Source organism: Ceratotherium simum, chromosome 32, assembly GCF_057802395.1.
Source record: "Ceratotherium simum simum isolate JZ-2026a chromosome 32, ASM5780239v1, whole genome shotgun sequence".
NCBI lineage: Eukaryota > Metazoa > Chordata > Mammalia > Perissodactyla > Rhinocerotidae > Ceratotherium > Ceratotherium simum.
In genome coordinates, this window is record NC_141931.1 from 28,810,054 (window position 1) to 28,829,965 (window position 19,912).

At 39.0% G+C, this 19,912-nt stretch overlaps 1 protein-coding gene across 2 annotated transcripts; it reads left to right on the forward strand.

Annotated features, from left to right (window-relative positions):
• The first annotated feature begins 357 nt into the window (after positions 1-357).
• LOC101407491 (aldo-keto reductase family 1 member C15-like) lies at positions 358-16,835 on the forward strand. Of its 2 annotated transcripts, none has more exons than XM_087420909.1 (9): positions 358-441; positions 6,411-6,578; positions 7,451-7,567; positions 8,513-8,608; positions 9,397-9,519; positions 11,074-11,183; positions 12,851-13,016; positions 14,856-14,938; positions 16,793-16,835. In XM_087420909.1, the coding sequence occupies exons 1-9, from the start codon at positions 358-360 to the stop codon at positions 16,833-16,835; spliced, it is 990 nt and encodes a 329-aa protein (XP_087277035.1). The 2 variants fall into 2 exon arrangements, with proteins under 2 accessions (XP_087277035.1, XP_014639000.2); XM_014783514.2 differs by having other exon boundaries at positions 8,513-8,590.
• Positions 16,836-19,912: the final 3,077 nt, after the last annotated feature.

Sequence of the window (19,912 nt, forward strand, 5' to 3'; positions counted from 1 at the left end):
GCATTTGGAAATTTCAAGTCTAACATGTGGTCAATAATTGTGGAGCAAATCTCTTGTAATAATTTACTCATATGTGCAAATCCTGAGGAAAAAGAATTTACTTGTTGCAAAAAATTAATGATTTCTTTATCACTTGATACTTATGCACTAAGATTACTCTTTGAGAAAAAACAAACAAACAAATTAACTAGTTTCAATTCTCTTCTCACTCCATGGCTTCCTGCTTTAACCTTGCTCCTCCTACAATCCATATGCTGACAGCTGTCCTGTGGATTGCGTGTTACTTTCCTGTTATTAACATAGCCTGTGAAGGCAGAAGAATAAAACAGAGTCGGCTTGACAGAGGCCTAACAGACAATGGATCCCAAATGTTGGCGTGTGGAACTGAATGATGGCCACTACATTCCTGTACTGGGATTTGGCACCTATGCACCTGATGAGGTAACAATGGTGGTCTTGGGTTTGAGAATGAGAAAGAAAATAGACCTAGCATGAGTGGAATTTGACCTAGGTGGTCAAATCATTGAGTTCCTGTGTGAGTCTGGGAGACTCACTTGATTCCTGTAACCAGGCTAGAACTATTCCTTGTACAAAGAGACAAAGTAGCCAATGTTCAGTCTGCATTGGGGTCTGACCGTGCGGTCACCCACAGATTATTCCAAGTTTTCCTCCAGTTTCCATCTATTTTCCTGGTTGACAAAAAACCACGAAACGTAGCAGTCAAGAACACTGATAATCAGCTCTCTTGCTTAGAGGGTTATTGCATGGGAGTGGTTTCTCTGTCTACTTCTGCAACTCAAGAAATTTTTCCTCCCACCAAGAAGACGTGATCCAGAGAAATATTTGTGCTAAAAGGTTCTGGAGATGAGGCGAATGACAAATGTTGAGAAAGAGTTGCTATTCTGCTGTGGGGTAGCCTGCTGAGTGTCAGGCCATAAATACTCCACCTGTTGTTTGCCTCATACCTCTCCTACTGCTTGGGAATTTATCCCGAAAGTATATCATTTGAGGGAATAAGTTAGTCTTCCAGGGCAATATTTCAATTCTTTTCCTTTGTAAAGTTCTTTCAATTGAAGCAAATAGAGTTGGAGCTTGGACACAAAAGGGAGCAAGGAGGACAAGTCACTAGACTGGAATCTTAGAAGTTTGTCTTCCAATTTTGTCTTTAGACTATTTAGTTATATGACAAGTGATTAGTACCTAAACTTTGAGTCTCATTTTCTCATCTATAAACAGGAGTAAATGTTCAGAGAAACATTCTGGAGACAGATGACAGGATTTGTTCACCTTGTAGTGCAAAGTGGTATGAATGGGAGGGCAGAGTCAAGGACACCACTGAAGCCTCATTTTTGGTAAACCTTTGAATGCCCCTCCACCTAAGGAAAGAGCATACCCAGCTGATGGCAGTTACCAAGTAACTAGTTCCTCACAGCATCACTGAAATAGAAAGCTTCTGAAATACTTACAAAGAAATGGATTATTATTCAGCCTTAAAACAGAAGGAAATCCTGCCATTTGCAAGCGGATGGATGAAGCTGGAACACGTTATGCAAGTGAAATAAGCCAGACACAGAATGACAAACATTGCATGATCCCACTTATATATGGAATCTAAAAAAGTCAAACTCCTAGAAGAAGAGAGGAATGCGGACCAGGGAGTGGGGGAGGAGGCAGTGGGAAATATGGGGAGATATAGTTCAAAAGGTATAAACTTTAAGTTATAAGATTAGTAAGTTCTGGAGTACAGTTGTACAGCATGGTGACTATCATTAATAATAAAGTATTATATTCTTCAGATTTGCTAGAGAGGAGATCTTAAGTGTTCTCACCACACACACAAAAGTTAACTTTCTGATGTGATGATATGTTAATTAACTTAATAGTGGTAATCATTCCATAATGTATACTTGTATAAAAACATTATGTTGTGCACCTTAAATATTTAATTTTTTATTTGTATATAATTTTTATTTAGTGTGTTCTGTGTGACTACACTGCTAGAGCATTCTTAGAAGTTTTCACCTTCTTTCTTGGGACTTCGTTCCATGTACCTTTTCACTTCATGGATTTTGCTTAGTGAGTTCTCACAATATAAATCATATCCATTACTAAATCAATATGTTGAATCTTGTGAATTTTTTCAGCCGATCATTGACCCCACATGTGGGGTTGGGGACCGTCAATGATTAACCAGTGTTGGCCTAGAATTGAAACCGTTCATGTGATGCTGAACATTTATTACTACCAGGAAAGGCCTAGGCAAACTTCCATGGGTTCATCACCACACATGTAGAGCTAACCTAAGACTTGAGGAAAAGCTGATGCTTGGGAAGGTCAAACTTTGTGCCTTAGCTCTCTCTCAGTCATGTGTATATCCAACTACTACCTTTAGTTGCTCATCTGGGTTCCTAAGGGCAAAGCTGTGGAGGTCACCCAATTAGCTATAGATGCTGGCTTCTGTCATAGTGATTCCACTCATTTGTAAAATCATGAAAAGGCAGTTGCACAGTCCATGAAGCAACATTGAAGATGGCACTGTGAAGAGAGAAGACATATTCCACCCTTCAAATGTGCTGTTTATGTGATGCACGTATGTGCACGTTTGTGACCATGATTGTGTGGAGATGACAATTATATGATAGGACCAGTAGTTCGGTGAATTGTGCTTATTGGTACAATATTTTTCACACATGTTCATATATTAAATCTAGTGTCAAAAAAGATGATGGTTTTTTCATCGTTTTGTTCAAATTTTATGATTTTAAAGTAAAATCATTTTACTTTTCTGAGCCTCAGACCATAACAGTGTGATTTAGCATTGACTACTGAATCAGACAGAACTGTGATCATATTATAGGCTTCCTATAATCTGGGTGAACTAACTAGGATCTCTTACCACCTTGAATCTCAATTCTCACCTCTGTCAATAAGAGAGAGCACCCTTTTCACCATCTCTGGCTTTCACTAAGTGGCATGACAAGCAGTTCACTCTGGGGCTTCAGGGGCTGGGTCTTTTGAGGGTCGGTTATCATTATTATTATTTTGGTTACTTAACATATATTGAATACTTACCATGTATTTTAAGTTCTTTCCATGTATTATCTTTAATTCCTCAACACCTCTCCTAGGTAAACTATTATTCTTATTTCTTACACATGTAAAAATCTAAGCTCAGGCTACTCTCCGTGAACTCGTCTGCTGCCTCATTCTGAGTCTCTCTTCTCTTTGTTAGAAATCCCTGATGCACACTGGGCACAGGAGGAAAATACAAGTAACATGACCAGTTCGTAGTAGCTTTGCTGTAAGTTTCTTGGTGCTGGAAGTATTTGACAATCAATTTGCCAGAGGTTTCCAACATTGAAACCTTTGTTGTATCAGAAGCCACTCATTCCAAGTATTAGGTATTAGAAAGGAAGACATAGGCAGCATAAAGTAACAATGGAGACAGAATTCTGCTTCTCATCAAATGTATAATACACACATCCATGTGGTTGACTGCAATACACTTAAAAAGTGTCAAACACTGGTCAAAATGAGGTAGGGGCAGCTTCGTGGTTACTTTGGAGGGATTGCACCTATAAGTTACAGAAACCAATATGCTCTGTCTTGGTAGAGCTATGACACGAAATATCAATAGCTAATAGCAGTCAGACAGGGCCAGTTTGTTTGCAATGACATAATTATCCAATGTATACACCATTATAGCTTAAGCATAGTGTATGTCTTACTTAGATTATATCCAATTTTTATTACTGTTGTTAAATAGGGAAGAGGACCATAGAGAATAGAACAACTAGGCAATGCTACATGGGATCCTATAAGGATAAATCCAACTCTCTGTAGCCCTTACATAGTAAGCTGTCTGAGGAATTGGGAAAAGAGATAGCAACTCATAATATAATGTTATCAGTCTCAGTAAAGATGAATTGTGGCTTCCATCCCCAGTTAGATGGAGAGTTTAATGTAGTCAACTTGCCACTGAGTGCTTGGCCTTTCTCCTAGCAGAAGGATGCCTTACCAAATCTCAGTGTTAGTCTCTGCTGCTGCTGACAGTCACCCATATCAAAATAGCGGTAGCTCAAACAACTTTGGTGTTGGCCATGAGATTGACCCATGCGTAATCTTAATCTCTTCCACTATGGCTATTCCATTCATGAGCCCATTGTGTAGGCACTAGTAGTACAGAGGCTAAGTAGCATCCAGGGGACAAGATATCCTCTTTACCAAATTATTGACAGCCTCTCCTGGAGACTCTGGTGGTCATAGAAATCCCCCATGCAGAGCCATAGGTGCTCACAGTTGGAAGTCTAGGTCAGTCTACACGGATACATTGAGTGCCTAGCAGATATAGGTAGAGTGACAACTGTGTCTGTCACAATAATGGACTCCATATAGTACACTTCTCATTTAATCCTCCTTACAAGCTTTCTAAAAATTAACTATTATTTTCCCTTTAAACCAATTGGTATGCTTTATTTTTTTCAATTTTATTTCAACTTTTTTCAGGTAAAATTGACAAAATTCTAAGATGAGTAAAATGTGTGACATGATGACGTGGTACATGTACACTTTGTGAAAAGATTCTACTCCTGAAGCTTAACACAAGGATCACTTCCTATATTGAACTTTTTTTTCCTTGTTGAGAACATTTAAATTATATTCTCTAACAAAATTCAGTTATACAATATAGTATTATCAAATATAATTACCATGTTAGATCATTAGACCTCTGACCTTATTTTTCTTATTGCTGAAAGTTTGTACCATTTTACCAACCGCTCCCATTTTGCTCCAACATCTAGCCCCTGGCAAGCACTTTTCTACTCTTTCTATGAATTTGAATTTTTTTCAGATTCCACCTTACAGTATTTGTCTTTACCTGTCTGCCTTATTTCACTTAGTATAATATCCTCCAGCTTCATCTATGTTTTTACAAATGACAAGCTTTTCTTCTTGTCCAAAGCTGAATAATATTCCATTGTATACATATACCATATATTCTTTATCCATTCATCCATCAGTGGACACTTAGGTTGTTTTCATACTTTAGCTATTAGGAATAATGCTGAAATGAACAAGAAAGTACAGATATCCCTTTGAGATAATGAGTTTGTTTCCTCTAGACAAATATGCAGAAGTGGAATTGCTGGAGCAGATAGTAATTCTATCTTTAATTTCTTGACACAACACCACATTGTTTTCCTCAGTGGTTGTACCAATTTACATTCCCACGAACAGAGCACAATGGTTCCCTTTTCTCCACATCTTTCCTAGCATTTGTTATCTCTTGTCTTTTTGATAATAGCCATCCTAACAGGTGTGAGGTGATATTTCATTGTGGTTTTGTATTGCATTTCCCTGATGATTTGTGATGTTGAGCACCTTCGAAGGTACCCATTGACTATTTGTATGTCTTCCTTGGAAAAACGTCTATTCAGATCCTTTGCCCATTTTTAAATTGGGTTATTTATTGTTTTGCTATTCAACTGTATGCCTTCTTTGTATATTTAGAGTATTAACACCTTATCAGACGTGATTTGCAAATATTTTCTCCCATTCCACCGATTGCCATTTAATTTTGTTGGTGGTTTCCTTTTCTGTGCAGAAGCTTTTTATTTTAATGTAGTCCCATCTATTTATTTTTTCATTTATTGCCTTTGCTTTTGGTGTCTAATCCAAAGCATGATTGTCAAGACCAATGTCAAGGAGCTTACCACTATGTTTACTTTTAGGAGTTTTATGCAGGTCTCTTTCGTTAATGGTTAAATTCCCAGGGATCTAGGGTCTAGCACAATATCAGGCACACATGAGGCACTTGAATATTTCTTGCATAAATATTGAAAGAGAGAACCTGGGATATGAAAGATAACAACAACAACAAAAAACACATTAATGACTTTAAGAGCCCAGTTGAGTGGAAACTGGATGGAGAATGGATATTATGGACTCATTTCCAATTCTAGCCTCAAAATAGATACTGGAATCTATATTCGTATCTATATCTATATCATCTATACTTATATGTATCTCTATATCTCTATCGCTATACCTATATCTACCTCTACATATAGATCAACATCTCTCCCCATCTATATCTTTAGACTTTTTCTCCATATGTCAGAAGTTCTCCTGTTAGTTACCTCTTTACAACGAATCCTTTATTGAGAGAGACTGGATTCTCTGTGTTCTATGGTGAAGCCCATTTCACTAAGTTATTTCAGATTAGACGTCATATTTGAGTTTAGTCTCTACCCCTCTAGGAGAAACAAAAGGTTTCTTACCAAGGCTTGCACCATCAAGCAGGGGAATGGGAGATAGGGAGAGACAACTGGTGAAACTGCTATGAAGGAAATAAATTGCTTCCCTCTGAGTCGGGTGTATTTCCAACCCTTCTTGTTAATATTTTATAGGTTCCTAAGAGCAAGGCTGAAGAGGCCACCAAAGTGGCTATTGATGTAGGTTTCCGTCACATCGACTCGGCACACCTCTATCAAAATGAGGAGGAGATTGGCAAGGCCATCCGAGACAAGATGGCGGATGGTACTGTGAAGAGAGAGGACATATTCTACACCACCAAGGTGCTGTGAGGGGAGTGATGAGAGGTTGCTGTCATCACAGATACAATATTTTGTAAAAAAAAAAAAAATGGTATTATTTTGACTAATTTGTTTATCTCCTAATATTGCAAAGGCCCATGATAGAAATACAGTAAAAGCTTGCTTTGCCCTGAAATGTGTTAAGGGTGGGACCCCTTTGCTCAACCTCTCTGATCATCAGTCAGCATTCATATGTCAAGCGCAAATAATGATACTTCATCTGTCGTAAGGAAGGACTGAGCCACTATGGAGTGAGTACACTCCTTTTATCCTTCAGCAGATTCTCTCAGGTCATATCCTAGTGAGAATAACATATTATTAAGAAAAGGGAGCCAGACTAGGAAATAGTTCTTTCATGTCAGCATTGAGTTTACGGAAATGTGTATAATTTTCTGAGGTGGAAAACTCTGCTTCCAATGTCAAGAGATCTGAGGTCTCTACAGAATAATCCTATGTATTTCAACATCAGTGATAACATGTAGTAAGATTGTAGGCCTCTCAGCAGAGCTCTTTCCAGGCATTTATTATATGGGGCAATAGGTTCCTTTTCCCCTTACCTCACATTTCTTGACTTTCCTTCCAGAGATGACTTTTCTAATCCTTGAAACATTTGGGTTGCTTTTCCTCAGCCATCCAAGTATTTGTACACTTTCCTTAGAGTCACTCAAATAGATCTCAGTTCCCCTTGAGAAGCTCATTTATATTGTCATATAAATTTATCCCCAACAGCTCTTATTTTTAGACTACCACAGTGGTTTGTTACTCACTTCTCAATCTTTCAACTATGAGGTTTAATTTGGGTCCACAAATGTGGGACATAATAAGCCATTTTTTATTTATTTTTATCAATGCAGCTTTGGCTTACCTGCCTTCGACCAGAATTGGTTCAACCAGCCCTGGAAAGATCACTGAAGAAACTTGGACTGGACTATGTCAATCTCTTCATCATTCATTTTCCAATTGCTATGAAGGTCAGCTTCTGCTTTTCCCTGGTATGCCAAAGAGTATTTCATCACTGCTGTTGCACCTCCCTTCTCTCATTCTGGCTGGGTTTTCTGAGTTCTTACTGAGAGAAGTAGGTTTGAATGTGGTGGATAGAATTGCTAAATGATTTACAAGTCTCCTTGACAGTTGTGTCGCTTCACTGTCAAAAACTTTTTTATCCTCATCCCATAGCCTTCAGAAGCACTGAAATTCAATGATCTCAGTGTCTCCACCTCAAAGAATTGAGGACACCACCTTACATGTCTAAGTGACATGCTGCTGTCTGTAGTCTCTTAGTGATTAGGGTCCTCAAGAAAGTTGAGTTACAACAGACTGCTGAGATACAATGGGAAATCCCCACCTCTTTAGGGGGAAAGTCTCTCCCATATGGACCTCTCAGTCACAATCAAGAGTGAAACACCCTAGGATGGTGCATTTTACACCACTGGGGTCCTTTGGGCTTTGCTGATCCAAAGGATCAGTGACAGTGGATGTTCACTGAGCACACCTGGTATCCTCACTATCTCTGAGTTGCATTATCATAAGCTGGAGATAAAACACATTCCTCAATAGTAAAGGTAAGTCCAAACCAGTGTGTCCCTGGGAAATGAAATCAATTCCAACCTTGGGGGAGAATTCATTCTTAGTGAAGTTCAGGGGTTTGTGTGGATAGAAGGGCAGAGGTTACTGGGGGAGGGGCACTTTGCTACAGTCTCTCAGGTGCTGCTGATCTTTCTTCCTCCCATATCTTCCCTTATAACACAGACACACACACACACAGACACACACACACACACAGATACATACACACACAAAAACTCCGATTAGGCTCTTGTAGGTTTTGTGACCAAGCTCCTTAGGCACAGGAAAGTAATTCTTAAAAAGGAAAAAAAAAAAACTCTTCTTTATCCTCTCTCTTCTCCATATTCCAGCCTGGGGAGGAGCTTGAGCCAAAAGACTCCAGTGGGAAAATAATTATAGATACAGTGGACTTTCGTGACACATGGGAGGTAAGTACCTCCACTGATGTACAAGAGACTCTGAGTGACGAGGTGGAGATCACTGGATTAGAGTCATAAAGAATGGGGTCTGGCCCAATCAGCTGTCTGTCCTCGGCCACATTGCTACACTTCTCTATAGCATGGTGTTCTCATCTGTAAAGGAAGGGAGCTGAATGGGATGACCTCTAAGGCCTATTCTTCATCTAAACTTCTGTGGTTTTAAGTATGGATTTCTTTGCTCAATCATAAGGCTGAGCCTAGGAGCCCTATAAGTGATATTCAGTCAAACTTAAGAGGAGTTAGCGCTCCATCCCAAGATGGACAAACAAGTCATGGAAGGAGGGAAAGCTTTGTCTGACTTAGCAGCAGAGTGGACTATAGGAGAGTGAAGCATGCACTTATGTAGCCCTTCCCACCACATCTTCCACCCTTCTAGGAAAGAATAAGCAGCCAAACACTCTACTAGGAAATCCTGAGGGTTTCTCTTCGCCCTTGACTGAGACACCATTGCACAATAGCTAATCCAGTCGCTATTAAATGTCAACTGGAAACAAGCACATGGAAGGGGATGAGGAGGGAAATTGAAAGCGTCTTCATGTCTATTTATCATCCTGGATGTCCATGTAATAGAATCAAGGAGACAAAATATATGTGTATAGCAGTAAAGGACATTAGGAAATGTATTCAAGCGATAAAATGGGTTCAGTCAAATCATGATATATGTGATAACAGATTTCCTGTTTTTAAAACATTCAATGTCAAATGAGAGGGCCAAAGTACACGAACCGTTTACCACACATTTCCTTCCTCCCCAGGCTCTGGAGAAGTGTAAAGATGCAGGATTAACCAAGTCCATTGGGGTGTCCAATTTCAACCACACACAGCTGGAGATGATCCTGAACAAACCAGGGCTCAGGCACAGGCCCGTCTGCAACCAGGTGAGCCTGGAGCCCACTAGGTCTTCATTGCTTTCTGCCCTTCACTCATTCTCCCTCAATTAACAGTCCATAAAATTTCTGTCTTGATGTCACTTGTGTAATCGTAGCTCCTTTTACTGCCATAGGAAATGCCAAAGAAGGAACAGGTTGAATGGCATGGGAAGAGTATTGGTTCAATACTTCAGAGGTGGGTGTGAGGTTCCTATGAGACGTCCAAGTGGAAACACTGAGTTGGCAGATGGCAATAGTGGTCTAGAGCTCAGGAAGGCAGTCAGGGCTATATTTTTGAATCATTTCTTCATGGATCGTCATTAAGTCAATATTTAAGGATTAGGCAAAGAAGCACTGGTTAGGAGATTGAAGAGGAGATTGCCAGAGAGGGAGAGAGAAAATGAGGAGAGTATGGTGTCAGGAAAGCCAAAGAAGAGGCATGAAAAGATTTCTGTGAGCCATAGGGTGGGTCCTGCTGAGTAGCAGCCAATCCAAATAGGGATGCAAACAGTTATTGGGTTAATTACATGGAGTCGGTGAAACCTTGCAGGAACAGTTACACAGAGCTGAGAGAAAAAGCCAGAGAGAAAAGCAAAGGAGTGGAAAGTGAGGAAATGGGAAAATATGATTAAAGGAAATAATTTCTAAAAATAACACCCAAGGCTGCCAATTTTTAAACACTGTGACATTGTAAAGCTGTATAGCTTTTCTGTAAAACAGATTGAAAATTATTCCAGACACCATTCAAATATTTATACACTTTGTCTTAGTTATTTCATTTCTAGGAATCTGCTTCTAGAAAATAATTCAAAATATGTCAAAATGTGTCCCTCCCTTTCCCCCTCCTTCCCCCTCCTCCTGCTTCTTTTTCTTTTTCTTTTCTTTCTCTCCAATTAATTTGTGAAATAAACTAAGCTGTTTTTCCTTTAAGTCTTCCCACACAATTGATGTAACTGATTGATCCCTGTGATACAGTTTGATACGATACTGTATTTTGTACCCTTGTATATTGGAGGGTACATAGAAATACTTGATCACATACATATGTCATTGTGAATTCATGAATTTTAACAAATATGATGTTTTCCTATCCAATGTAGTTACTTTTCTTATTGATGATCAGATTATCACCATTTTCTAGCCTCATCAAGTGATTTCTTGAGTCCTTTGACATGCCTCATTGTCTTTCCTTTCTTATTCATTTTCTAGAGTGTAATTGTTGTAGGCTCAATTTGTAGCTTTTTGCCCAGACCCACAATCAGCCATTTTTCTAAGAAATCTTGGTTACTTTCAGTAGGAAATGACATTTAGAGGCCACAACCTGGTTGTACGAGTCTTTAATCATTTTAAACACTAAGCAAAATATAAAATGAGAATTGTTTGATCATTTCTGAAAACCAACAACATTTGAAGGTATTTTCAGAATGTACATGGGAAAAAAGCACCAATCTGAAAAATATAGTACATAGATTAATGTAGTGTTAGATATTCCTTCAAAGTCTTTTCAGATTTACATGTTATTGGCTTTGTATTCTGATACTTTTTGATCTTGTCAACTTACAGGTGGAATGTCACCCTTACCTCAACCAGAGCAAACTACTGGAGTTCTGCAAGACCAAGGATATTGTTGTAGTTGCCTACAGTGCCCTGGGGTCACATAGAGACCCAAAATGGTAATGAGAATATCAGAGTGAACCTATGTCAGCAACTCTATTGATGAAGAAACACTTTATTTATTTATTTTTTTGTGAGGAAGGTCAGCCCAGAGCCCACAGCCTGACTAGCAATGCATCTGTGCATGCCTGGGATCTGAACCCGGACTGCCAGCAGTGGAGCATGTTCATTTAACTGCTACGCCACAGGACCAACCCCAAAGAAACACTTTTTTTAAGTTAATTTTTAGCATTTTATTGTGGAAAATTTCAAATATAAATTGTGAACACAACACTGTAGTGATCACTGGATTAATGGATAAAAAAGAAGTGGTATTTATACACAATGAACTACTATTCAGCCACAATAAAGATTATATCTTCACATTTTTGATAACATGGATGGGCCTTGAGGGTATTATCTTAAGTGAAATAACTCAGACAGAGACATACCATATGATCTCACTCATAAGTCAAAGATAAAAACAACAACAACAAACAAACAGATACAGAGATTAGAGAGGTGGTTACCTTAGGGGGAGTGGGGAGGGAGGAGGGTGAAAATGGTGACAGGACATGTGTATTGATGGATGGTATCTTGGGGCGTGAACATGATGTAGTCTACACAGAAATCAAAGTATAATGATGTACACGTGAAATTCATGTAACGTTATAAACCAATGTTACCTAAATAAAAAAAAAATAGTGTAGTGAATCCCAGGTACCATCCTTGGGATTCAACCATCACCAAGATTCTTTCGTTCTGTTTCCTCTCTACATAAATCTACTCCAAACCCACCCTAAATATTATTTTGTAAAGTGATTTAAGGTAAATCTTTTTTTTTTTTTCTGTGAGGAAGATCAGCCCTGAGCTAACATCCGATGCCAATCCACCTCCTTTTTGCTGGGGAAGACTGGCCCTGGGCGAACATCCATGCCCATCTTCCCCCACTTTATATGGGACGCCGCCACAGCATGGCTTGACAAGTGGTGTGTCGCTGCACGCCCAGGATCCGAACCTGAGAACACTGGGCAGCTGGGGCAGAGCACGTGCACTTAATGGCTACACCACTGGGCCAGCCCAATTTAAATAATTTCTTAAAGTAAAATTTGCACAGCTTGTCATGCATGAATCTTAGTTGTCTAATTTTGAAAAATGTATATACTCTATAACCCGACCCCTGTCATGAAACAGAAACTTTCTCTCTCCCAACAAAGTTCTTTTGTGTTCCTTTTCAGACCATTCGTCCCCATCCCAGGCAACCATCAGTCTGATTTCTTTTTCAACTTAGATTATTTGGTATGTTCTAGTACTTCATTTATATAAGAAGTCATAGAATATATACCGTTTTCTCTCCAGCTTCTTTGGCTGAGCATAACATCTGTAAGATTTATCCACGTTGTTGCAAGTATCTTCTTCAATCTCCTTTACTGCTGAGTAGTAGTATTCCATTGTATGGACATAAATGCCACAAGTTGCTTCTCCATTCACCCATCAATGGAAATATTAGTGGTTTCCAGTTTGGTACTATTATGCATGAATCTCTATGAATATTCATGAAACTCTTTTTTAATCATACCGTATTATGCCTACTTCTCCGAATTACCTGAGGTACATGGAGAAAAGATTAATCTGGATTTTCAGTCCAGTACCCTTCAAATATGTATGTTTTGATTTTTGTTTTCAGGGTGGAAAGGGATAGTCCATATCTCTTGGAGGATCCAATCTTGAATGCCATTGCCAAGAAACACAACCGAAGCCCAGGCCAGGTTGCCCTGCGTTACCAGCTGCAGCGGGGGGTGGTGGTCCTGGCCAAGAGTTTCAATGAGAAGAGAATCAAAGAGAACTTCCAGGTACAGGCTGAAGGGTCTCTCCAGAGGGAGGAACCAGTGCTGCTGTGGGGCCATCTCTCTTGCCTTTCAACCCCCACACATGTTCATTCAATCCTATGTATCTCTCTCTGTGTTCTATGAGGGCAGCTTGGAAGGGTGGGAAGGGAGAGCACTGGCCTTAGAGTCCTAAGTATTATGGCCTCTAGGACCGACTTTGCCGCCTCCTACCTGTATGACACTGAGCACATTTCATCTCTGTTTTTCCATCTGTTTTAGGAGTCCTTCTTTGCAGAGGAACCTTTAAAACCAAGGTTCCTCTCCTTCCCGACTCTACTGGATGAGCCCCTATTTGTTTGTCAATATCAAACCAAATAGCATTAGCTGCTTTCTTAAACCATCACAACACCTCAGCACCATTGTTGACCACCATGGCACTTGGCATGGCTCTGTTAGATAGTTTTTCTTTATTAAACTAAAATTGTTAGCTTACATGTCTCTGTGCTCTCTAGACAATGAAACTCTATATATAGTGATTCTCCTGGGTCATCTTTTCGCACATTTGCCCCAGAAGAGCTCTTTGGAGGTAGGATCTAGATATACAAGTTTATAGATGGATGAAATTATCAAACGAACAGGTAAAGTTTTTCTGTAAATTCTCCCTCATACATCTCTTGATCCCTTAGTTCAATCAGTGGTCTTCAACTTATTTTGTTGTCAACCTCATGAGAATTGTGAAAAACTACTTACACTCTATCCCGTTTTAAGGCAACAGCTAAAAATTCTGTCACGAGTTTAATATTTGCAGAAGAAGACATTCAGAGCATATTATTTATAATGTATTTGCTCTAAAACCTTGAAGCTGTAGATTTAGTTCAATCTATAAAAATATCAAATACACAAATATAAATCTCATAGTTAAACCAATCAGAAAAATTTCCCATTTTATTTTTCAGTTCAGTTCAACATGTTAATACATATGCTTATGATAACCAAATCACTTTTGGAGTATATTTTTAAGATGAATGACAGGTGGACAGGTAGCTGACAGACAGATAGATAGTTAGATAGACAGACAGATAGAAAGATAAGGCACTGAGTTTTCCATAAGTTGTCCCTGCTATTAAATAATGAGCTTCCCACTTTCATATTTCTCACCAAAGATGAGTCTGCTTTGCTATTAAAGTCTCCATTAGGGGCTATGCATTGAAAAATAAAAAAACATCAATACTTAAAGAAAAGAAACTTTATTGAAAGGGATAACTCTCTGAATGTAAGACATGTCGCAAATATCAATCAGAAAGAGTTTTCTTTTACAGGGAAGAGTAAACACCACAAGAGAGACAATGGTGTTTGGAGTTGGCATGAGCGGGGGATATAGTCAGATGGTTGATAAGGGAATGCTTTTTCTGAAGGGTGACAGATACTTGGAGACAACCTAATGGAGAGTTGCTCTTCCTCCCAATACTTGCTTGAGTTCAAGGCTGTCAAATTCTAGGAGTTGATGGGGAAGGAAAAATCTGACTAAAGTTGGATCATGTCAGCAAGTATTCTGTCCAGACTGTCCTATTGTCCCTTTGTTTTTTTCTTTTCTGTCACAGTCAATTCACTTGGAAAGATTTAGGACTGATGAGTTGTGAGCCTTTCTTTTGTGAAGTGGAGAGAGAAGGAGAGGGAGTGGGGAAGGAGAGGTGGAGACCACAGGCAGAAGACTTCTCAGGCCACTACGCCTGGAAGCTGATGACAGGGAGGGCTTCCCTGGACGCTCTCCTTGCCTCCATCCAGCTGGAAAGTCCTCAAGTTCCCAGGGAGAAGCCAGCTGCCTTGGGGGAGAGTTTAATGTGATCCTCTCCCTCATTTCAGGTTTTTGACTTTGAATTGACTGCAGAAGACATGAAAACAATCGACGGCCTCAACAGAAATTTCAGATATTGTAAATTCCTCTTGTAAGTGACCTGTAGATTGTTTTTCACAGGTTGTTTTCTGTAGCATGCAGGTTAACAAAGGAAGTAGACTTCTCTATATCAGGAACACAGACCTGATTTCTGGTGTAGGAGTAAAACAGGAGCTTCCTGTAGACTCAGACCAGAGGTGACTCCAGGGCTCAGTCTCTGACCCAACATAAAATTGAGTGAGGCCCAAGCCAAGCCACAAGTAAAATAGCCAGAGTTTGCATCATGGGAAATTCACTAATTTTAATCCCCTAGTCTCTGTGTCTGGTGAGCTTCCACACAGGGCCACTTACCCATTCAACAGGGAAGGCACAATGCCTACAGCCCACTATACTTTTAGGAGCCTACAAAATGTATCATCTTTAATTCCTTTTAAAATCAGGAGAAAAAATGATTATATTAATAATGCAAACATAAGAATGAATCCAGGCTGTGTTCTATTCATTTTTATCCTTACACAACAGTGAAATGTAACATTAATATTTTTTGGAGGAAGGGGCCCAGGAAGGCAAATGTGTATAGGTTCTGTGCAAGTCCTACTGTGGCCCTGCTTCCACTAACTCTCCAAAGTGTCCAGTGACATTTCTCTTAATGGGCATTTCTGTTCCAAGATAGTATCCATTTCTTCCAAATTTATCTCTTCATTGGTCTCTTTTCCCATCACAACTCCCATTTCTTCAGCCGTGACATCTCCCCATACTGAATTTTAAATGGATCATGAAATTAACTGACCCTAACATTAGTGACTGATGTGCTCCCAGTGGCACACCCCAAAACGACTTCATCTGGATTCTCTGTTTCTTGTGGCAAGTCTTACTCCAGGGTGGTCTTTGTCCATCAGGAGACCATCCCCTGGGAGCCTCCACCTCCTTTGACTTTGACTTGTTCACAAATGTAGTATTCCAGGTGTTCAGTTACTGCAGGAGCATCTCAGGATGAAGAGAAAGAACACTCATCGAACTGAGAAGTTTGGGAGGGAGTTTAGAGATAAGAGGAATAAAATTATAGTTATAGAGTAAAGATTGAGTTCCAAAAGAAAGATCACAAAATTATCCTTCTTGTTTGTAAAATTATATCATGATTCTGAGAAAATAACTTTTCTCTTCACAAAGGCTATTAAGTATAAGTCTATGATCTCCTTCATTAGGCTGTGAATGCCTAGTTGCACTCATCTTTGTGGTCCTATGTCAACAGCACAGCTCTTGGCCCATAGGATTGCTCAGAATGCACTCTTCAATGAAATTGAATTGAAAAGGACAAATTTAAAAAGGAAAATAATAACATGGAAAAAAATGGAAAACAACAATAATATTAATGATTGAATAACAAGTATTCTTATGAATTATCAATGCAGAAAACTGTAATGACATTTTGTAGGTGTGGTTATGTAGGTGTACATGTTGTCTCCTCAATAGACTAGAAGTTCCTTAATGGAGGGACTCTGGATTGTTGAGGGTGCTCAGTACATATTAGTTGAATGAATGTGTGAAAAAGAGCAGCAAAATCCTTACCATGATCATTCTCACTGGCTAGGGAAAAAAGTTACACCTGGTGCTGAAAAGACCACAGCATTTTAGCCGTAGTTCTTACTTATAAATAAATATAAGTTGTCATTTAAATCAAAGTCTCTGCCACTTTGGCGTTTATTTACATGGGGATGTGGGAATTGGGCATGCAGGTGTAGTTTGCACATGGACAGGGAGACTGCACGTATGTGTGTCAGAGTAGAAGGAGGGACATGGTTGTGAATTTAGTTGTCAGCCCATCATGACCACATCCTGCAAGAATCCATCTCCTTGATGGTGTGAAGACACAGTTAATGCATTAATATCCCTCCTTCTCTTTCAGTGCTGTTGATCACCCTCATTATCCATTTTCTGAAGAATATTGACCATCAGCTATCCACCATGAGCTCCACCAGAATTTCCTGCTTCTACAGGTGTGGAGAGGATTTCTGTACTTGGTGGGGTTGATTCAAAGCAGTGTCTCTAGTTTCAGGATGCTGTCCTCTCTTTTTTTTCATTTTCATTTTATGAAATAATAAAGACTTCAAAATAAGGATGTTTGCATTTTGTGATTATTAAAATAATATATACAAATTATAGATAACTATACAATAAAAAACAAAAGAAAGACAATAAAAACAACTTGTAATTAGCTCATTTAAAATTTCTTGAATTTTGGTGAATTTTCCTTAATGATTTTCCTAAAGAAATATGGGGTATGTGTTTATTTACAATATTGAAATAATCTTCAATAAACCAATTTTATCCTTTTTTTTAACTTAATGAAAGTATTTTCCCAAGCTATCAAATATTATTAAAATTTCCAGTATTATATTTTGCTTGTTGTAAAACAGTGCATCTTATTAATAGATTTAATTTCTTAATCGTGTACCTACGTTTTGGCATTTTGATTTGTTCTTGTTTATTTTGCCATTGATTCATTTATTCATTCAACAAAAACTTTATTGAACATTCTTTATTTGCCAGAGATTGTTTTAACAATAAATAAGATAGGCAAGGGTTAAATTAAAATGAGCAGCGTCTTGAGTTTACAGGCTAGTGGAGAAAGAAGACCATGAAGGACATAAGGAGTACTGACTGTTAGAAATACATAAGTGTCTGTTGGGAGACAACTCCATATGGTCTCACATTTCCATATGCCTTAATCAGAGGCGCTGACTACTCTGCATTCCACAATATTTTTTCAAGAAGTTTGTCTAGCAAACAGCCTTGGAATGTAGAGATAGTGGCTCCCTCCAAAGAAATGGAAGCCATGTTTACTGTCCAGTTATATGAAGAAAATATCTCCCTCCACAGAAATGACAGGGATGCTCAGTGCCTGCTATAATCCATCTGAGTTCCTGAGACTCAGATTTCCTTCCTGTAAGTCAACCTGCAGGTTCAGGTGTCATGTGGGCTCCTTCACTTCACTCTGTAGAAATGGGAGTTCAAGGATCTAGCACAGCAAAACTTATTTTGGGAAACATTTTCACAATATATTCGTGTATCAAATCATCATATTGTAAACCTTAAACTTATGCAGCATTATAGGCCAACTGCATTTCAATAAATTCAGAAATTATGCTGTTACTTTGGCTACAGCTATGGTTGTGAGTCATAAATAGTCCTTCTTCTCTGACCCACAAGTTTCATGACTTCTACCAGGATACATGAGACTGTTGCATGTTAATTTTTAGCTTGCAGGTCAGTTTAAAATCTTTGATCCTTCACTATGCTTGACAGAGACATGGAGAAAAATTAAGCCAGTAGGAAAGGAAGTAGTGGTGGGCAGTGGGAATGTTAGGGGCTATTTTAAATGGCATGGTCAGAGAAGACTTCACTGAGAATGTGGCTCTTAAGCAAAAATTGAAATGAGACAAGAGAGTGAGCTGTGTGGATGTGCGTGGGAGAGTATTCCTGGATGCGGAACAGAAAATGCTAAGGCCAAGAAGAAAGAGTGTTCCTATAATATTTAAGTGACAGTAAGTATGCTAATGCTGGTGACCTTTAGTGAGCGAGGGAGATACTAGTAGAAGATAAAGTCCCAATCTGCCCTGTTGGGAAGGGCTATGTCATGTAGGCTTTCAAAAGGACTTGAACTTTCTTTCTGAGAGAAATTGAGAATGGTTCTGGAGTAGCTACGTAAGCTGGCACATTTTAAAAGGATCAGTCTAGATGTTATGTTGAGAGGAATAAACGGAAAACACCTCTCTTTATGGATCCCTACAAAAATTCAGTTCAGAGATGATGATGGCTGTGACTGTAGTATGAGCAGTCAAGGTGGTCAGAAGTTGTTAGAATATGGATCTATTTTAAAAGTAGAGACAATAAAGCTTTCTTACATATAGAATATACGGTAAAAGGAAAAAAAGGAGTCAAAGTTGACTCAAGACATTTGGAGATAAAGAACTGGAAGGAAGGAATTGCCATTTGATGAGATGGAGACATTGTGGAGGAGCAAATTTTCATGGGAAGATGATGAGTTTAATTTTAGACATGTGTGTTGAGATGCCTGTTAGGTAACCAGGTGAAGATGCTGTATAGACAATGGGGCATACAAGTCGAGAGGAGAGGAAAGGTCTAGACCAAAGATATATTTTTGGGCTTTGTCAGAATATAGTTGTCATTTTAAATCCACAAAGGCAGATAATCAAAGGTGAGATTAGATGAGTGAGTGGGGACAGACAGAGAAGAGCTATGAGGAATACCATCATTAAGAAATTATTTTTAAAAATTGGAGGAACCAGCACAGGAGACTGAGAAGGAGGGGTAGTGGGATATGACGGAAAGTGGGAGGTGGTTCTGTCTTGGAAGGCAAATGAAGGAATTGTTTCAAGGAGAAGAGTCAAATGCTGCTAACAGGACAAGTGAGATGAGGAATGAAATTGACCATTGCATTTGGCAACCGACCTTAACAACATCAATGGCAATTTTGATAGAATGATGAAGACTAAGGCCTGAATAAAGTGGGTTCAAGAAAGTGTGGGAAGAGAGCAATTAGAGACAGAACATAGACAGTTTTCAAAGAATTTTCTATAAAGAGGACCACAGAATTGGGCAGTTGAAGAAGAAAAAATTAAGTCAAGTGAGGATTGTCTGTGATAGGAGAAATAACAGCATGCCCCTGTGCTCTTAGAACATTCCAGTAGAGAGAGGAAAATCCATGATGCATGAGAGGGAGTGGAGAATTCCTGGAATCGTGTCTGTATTAGTTTCCTGTTGCTCCTATAACAGGTTACCATAAACTTCATGGCTTGAAACAGCACAAATTTATTATCTTATACTTCTGGAGTTCAGAAGATCAAACTCAGTTTCAACGGGTTAAAATCAAATTGTCTGCAGGCCTGCATTCCTTGAATCTCTAGGTGAAAATCCATTTCTTTGACTTTTCTCTCTTCTAGAGGACACTTTCATTTATTGTCTCATGGACTCTTCTTCCATCTCCAAAACCAGTTGCACAACA